Source organism: Pristiophorus japonicus, chromosome 22, assembly GCF_044704955.1.
Source record: "Pristiophorus japonicus isolate sPriJap1 chromosome 22, sPriJap1.hap1, whole genome shotgun sequence".
NCBI lineage: Eukaryota > Metazoa > Chordata > Chondrichthyes > Pristiophoridae > Pristiophorus > Pristiophorus japonicus.
In genome coordinates this window covers 38,618,190-38,624,189 of record NC_091998.1, presented here as the reverse complement: position 1 = coordinate 38,624,189, position 6,000 = coordinate 38,618,190, and the positions used below count along the sequence as shown (strand labels likewise).

General features: G+C 44.1%; 1 protein-coding gene across 1 annotated transcript in view; it reads left to right on the top strand.

The window, feature by feature from the left end:
* The first annotated feature begins 2,832 nt into the window (after positions 1 to 2,832).
* The window catches only part of LOC139234616 (scavenger receptor cysteine-rich domain-containing protein DMBT1-like), a 52,416-nt gene continuing 49,248 nt past the window's right edge, over positions 2,833 to 6,000 (top strand). Inside the window, exon 1 of the mRNA XM_070865303.1 lies at positions 2,833 to 3,129. Within this exon, the coding sequence (XP_070721404.1) occupies positions 2,833 to 3,129 (297 nt within the window). The remainder of the gene's footprint in view (positions 3,130 to 6,000) is intronic.

The window sequence follows — 6,000 nt, the reverse complement described above, 5'->3', positions numbered from 1 at the left end:
GCGGCAAAATCATTTACCCGGAATAGCCCGATCCCCGAGGGCCGATTTAATCGAGAGTTGCCAGTACTTGTTTTGGAGGCAGTTCAGAGAAGGTTCACTAGGTTGATGCCGGAGGTGAGGGGTTTGATTTATGAGGAATGGTTGAGTACTCATTGGAATTCAGAAGATTGTGAGGTGATCTTATCGAAACGTATAAGATTATGAGGGGGCTTGACAAGGTGGATGCAGAGAGGATGTTTCCACCGATAGGGGAGATTAGAACTCGGGGGCATAATCTTAGAATCAGGGGCCGCCCATTTAAAACTGATTTGTGGATTGTAAATTTACGGAATTCACTGCCTCAGAGAGCTGTGGAAGCTGGGTCATTGAATAAATTTATCACAGAGATAGACAGTTTTCTAACCAATAAGGGGTTATGGGGTTGGGCAGGGAAGTGGACCTGAGTCCATGATCGGATCAGCTATGATCGTATTAAATGGCAGAGCATGCTCGAGGGGTCGAATAGCCTACTCCTGCTCCTATTTCTTATGTTAATCCAGCATCCGCAATTTTTTGCTTTTGTTTTGCCACATTTACATTTATTGAGATACAATGGACAGATTACAGATTACCTTCGGATCCCCACTTTGTATTAGATCACCGTGCCGTGAGTTAACCATTTACATTGATGCAGGTTGCAATTCTCCTGGTTGTCCGTTCATATAGATGCAGGCTGCACAACTGCTGATTGGATCACAGCAAGTTAACCATTTTCATTAATATAGTTACACTCTCCCTGTTTGGATCACAGTAAGTTAACCATTTACATTGACACAGGCTGCATTCTCCCTGATTGTATTAGATATTTTACAGTGTTAATGTTCCATTGATCTATATATAGAGAAATACACAAATATGCCTGATCGTCTCCTGAATTCTTCTGTTTCTCTTCAAAAGCACAGGGAGAATCGTTGCTCCTGTTGCTCCTGAAATTCCTAATTTAGTTGGACTCAGAAACAACCTATGTATCCTGACCTATTGATATTTTTCGGGGATACGTTTATTTGCACACCCTTATAGTCATGTATTTCCAGTGAATGAATGACTTTATCCAGATATGCTTTCCCCGATGCATTGACCCGCTGAATGATATGCAGCCTAAGTTCAAATCCGAGATGAAATGTTCAGCAGCAGTATGTCAATATTTCAGGTGAGCAGTCAACAAAACGCGAGCACAGAACTCACCACAATGCCAGGTGCTTCCTGTCAGTACAACAGAACAGCAAAACACACAGCGACTGTTCTGAGGCACTGCGGACTGCGAGAGACTTTTCACACTCTGGGGTTCTGTTAAGTCATCCTCAATTCCAAGTGGTCAGCTTCTATAAAACACTTTCCTTTTTGTTTACCGGGAACACAGCACTTCTCGCCCTGGTACAGTTTATCGATTGTGAAAATGTGTCACTTCTGATTAACAGTAAATGTGTCTGTGGTCTCTGCGCCTCTCTGACGGTCTTACATTGAACCGCAACACATTTCCTCAAATCTTTAGCAAGTTGCCCGAGAAAGTTGCAAAGCCCATGTATGGACTGTGACTGTGAAGCAGGTCTGAGCGGCACGGCTCAGACACACTGCCTTGTTTTACAGTGGATAAATGCAGCAAAGCTGTGAAAGAAACAATGGTGATCCCTGGACAGTGGGTGAATGTAGAATCACTGCAGTCAGTGATAATACACAGAGCTGGGCCAGCTTATAAGAACATAAGAACATAAGAATTAGGAACAGGAGTAGGCCATCAAGCCCCTCGAGCCTGCTCCGCCATTCAACAAGATCATGGCTGATCTGGCCGTGGACTCGGCTCCATTTACCCGCCCTCTCCCCGTAACCCTTAATTCCCTTATTGGTTAAAAATCTGTCTATCTGTGACTTGAATACATTCAATGAGCTAGCCTCAGCTGCTTCCTTGGGCAGAGAATTGCACAGATTCACAACCCTCCGGGAGAAGAAAGTCCTTCTCAACTCGGTTTTAAATTGGCTTCCCCCGTATTTTGAGGCTGTGCCCCCTAGTTTTAGTCTCCCGACCAGTGGAAACAAGCTCCTGCCTCTATCTTGTCTATCCCTTTCATTATTTTAAATGTTTCTATAAGATCACCCCTCATCCTTCTGAACTCCAACGAGTAAAGACCCAGTCTACTCAATCTATCATCATAAGGTAACCCCCTCATCTCCGGAATCAGCCTAGTGAATCATCTCTGTACCCACTCCAAAGCTAGTATATCCTTCCTTAAATAAGGTGACCAAAACTGCACGCAGTACTCGAGGTGCGGCCTCACCAATACCCTATACAGTTGCAGCAGGACCTCCCTGCTGTTGTACTCCATTCCTCTGGCAATGAAGGCCAACATTCCATTCGCCTTCCTGATTACCTGCTGCACCTGCAAACTAACTTTTTGGGATTCATGCACAAGAACCCCCAGGTCCCTCTGCACCGCAGCATGTTGTAATTTCTCCCCATTCAAATAATATTCCCTTTTACTGTTTTCTTTCCCAAGGTGGATAACCTCACACTTTCCGACATTGTATTCCATCTGCCAAACCTTAGCCCATTCGCTTAACATATCTAAATCTCTATGCAGCCTTTCTGTGTCCCCTACACCACCCGCTTTCCCACTAATCTTTGTGTCATCTGCAAATTTTGTTACACTACACTCTGTCCCCTCTTCCAGGTCATCGATGTATATTGTAAACAGCTCCAATTCAAAACTGTTGAAATAAAATCAAAAAGTGTATGAAACACAATATATATTAGAAAATGCGTAGTAACCAAATAAACAATAAATTATATGGAACAAGATGTACCAAGAGGAAATTATCAGGGAACATGAATGGACAATCATTCAGTACCGTGATCCTTGTGCAGAGGTGGAAGAGCCAACCGACCAGCAGCGAGAAGCCAATGAGGCTCAACAGAGAGCAAGGCAGCTGCACAGACGTGGGGGCGGAAGGCCATATCGACAAAGCATCTTCCACCACCAATTCTCATACAGGGACCTGAATAACCATCAGTGCCTGCGCAAACTACGCTTCCACAAGGACATAGTGACAGAGCTCTGCAAATTCCTTCAGGCAGCCTTGGAGCCACAAATATGGGTGAGGACAACCCTGAGCTTGACATTCAAGGTTACATTCACCCTCAAAATTTATGCCACTGGATCTTTCCAAGCTGCCACTGTGGACATCTCCATCTCACAGTTTGCGGCCGATACATCGATACGGGAGGTCACAATGGGCTCTATTGGAGGAGGGCCGATTACATCTCCTTCCCTACAGGGACAAACAGTTGGATTCCTACCATTGCGGGTCATTGCTGGCACCCATGTCAGTCTGAGGGCATCCCAACACACTGCTGAGCATTTCCAACACTGCAAGGGCTTCCACTCCCTCAATTTTCAACTGGTTTGCGACCACAACCATAACATTTTGCAAGTGGATGCCCAATTTCCTGGCAGCAGCCATGATTATTTCATACTGCGGCAGACCATTGTGCCAGACTTCTTCACTGGTCCAAATCAAGATTGCAGCTGGTTCCTCGGTGACAAGAGTTATGCACTGAGCACTTGGCTCATAACTCCTCTTTGCAACCCTAGAACTGCTGCGCAGCACGCCTATAACAAGAACAGAAGAAATAGGACCAGGAGTAGGCCATAGGGCCCCTCGGGCTTGCTCCGCCATTTAATATGATCATAGTTGATCCGGTCATGGACTCGGGTCCACTTCCCTACCCGCTCCCCTTATTCCCTTATCATTTAAGGAACTGTCTATTTCTGTCTTAAATTTATTCAATGTCCCAGCTTCCACAACTCTCTGAGGCAGCATATTCCACAGATTCACAACCCTCTGAGAGAAGAAATTTCTCCTCATCTCAGTTTTAACTGGGCAGCCCATTATTCTAAGATTATGCTCTCTATTTCTCGTCTCCTCTATCAGTGGAAACATCCTCTCTGCATCCACCTTGTCAAGCCCCCTCATAATCTTATACGTTTGGATAAGATCATCTCTCAGTCTTCTGAGTTCCAATGAGTAGAGGCCCATCCTACTCAACATTTCCTCAGAATCAACCCCCTCATCTCCGGAATCACCCCAGTGAACCTTCTTCAACTGCCTCCAAAGCAGGTATATCCTTTTGTAAATATGGAAACCAAAATCGCACGCAGTATTCCAGGTGTGGCCTCACCAATACCCTATATAACTGTATCAAGACTTCCCTGCTGTTATACTTCATCCCTTTTGCAATAAAGGCCAAGATCCATTGGCCTTCCTGATTACTTGCTGTACCTGCACACTAACCTTTTGTGTTTCATGCACAAGTACCCCCAGGTCCTGCTGTACTGCAGCACTTTGCAATTTTTCTCCATTTAAATAATAACTTGCTCTTTGATTTTTTTTCTGCCAAAGTGCATGACCTCACAATTTCTAACATTATACTCCATCTGCCAAATTTTTGCCCACTTACTTAGCCTATCTATGTCCTTTTGCATATTTTTTGTACCCTCCTCACACATTGCTTTTCCTCCCATCTTTGTATCGTCAACAAACTTGGCTACGTTACACTCGGTCGCTTCCTCCAAGTTGTTAATATAGATTGTAAATAGTTGGGGTCCGAGCACTGATCCCTGCGGCATCCCACTAGTTACTGATTGCCAACCCGAGAATGAATCACTTATGCCGACTGTCTGTTTTCTTTTAGTTAGCCAATCCTCTATCCATGCTAATATATTACCCCCAACCCTGTGAACTTCGTTCTTGTGTGTAACCTCTTATGCGGCACTTTATCGAATGCCTTCTGGAAATCCAAATACACCACATCCACTGGTTCCCCCTTATTCACTCTGCTCATTACCCTGCTGGTAAGCATGTAGAAATGGGGTGTTTCAAGCAGTTAACATTGATGCATTCAAGGGAAAACTTGATAAGTAAACGAGGGAGAAGACAATTGAAGGATACGGGGCATGGTGGGATGAGGTTACTGTAGAAGATAAAAGCTCACGGGGTTGGGGTAATATATTAGCATGGATAGAGGATTGGCTAACTAACAAAACAGAGAGTCCGGACAAATGATTCATTATGTGATTGCCAAACAGTGACTCGTGGGGTGCCGCAGGGATCGGTGCTGGGTCCTCAACTATTTACAATCTATATTAATGACTTGGATGAAGTAACCTAGTGTAATGTAGCCAAGTTTGCTGATGATATGAAGGTGGGTGGGGAAGCAAATTGTGAGGATTACACAAATAATCTGCCAAGGGATATAGACAGGCTAAGTGAGTGGGCAAAAATTTGGCAGATTGAGTATAATGTGGGAAAATGTGAGATTATCCACTTTGGCAGAAAAAATAGAAAAGCCAGCTATAATTTAAATGGAGAAAAATTGCAAAGTGCTGCAGTAGAGAGGGATATGGCGGGCCTTGTGCATGAAACACAAAAAGATAGTATGCACGTACAGCATGCAATCAGGAAGGAAAATGGCCTTTGTTTCAAGGGGGATAGAGTATAAAAGCAGAGAAGTCCTGCTACAAAAGTACAGGGTATTGGTGAGGCCAATACGGTTTTGATCTCCGTATTTAAGGAAGGATGTATTTGCATTGGAGGCTATTGACTAGGTTGATTCCAGAGATGAGGGGGTTGACTTATGAAGATAGGTTGGGTCTATACACATTGGAGTTCAGAGGACTGAGAGGGGATGTTATTGAAATATATAAGATAATGAGTGATTTCAACAAGGTGAATGCAGAGAGGACATTTCCATTAACCAATAAGGGAATAAGGGTGCGGGCAGGGAAGTGGAGCTGAGACCATGATCGGATCAGCCATGATAGTATTAGATGATGGAGCAGGCTTGAGGGGCAGAATGGCCTACTCCTGCTCCTATTTCTTATGTTCCCACTGTCTATGTAAAAATAACACTCCTAACTAATTTATCTGTCAGTGGCTATTTTACTATTTTATTATTCCTTCTTGTTC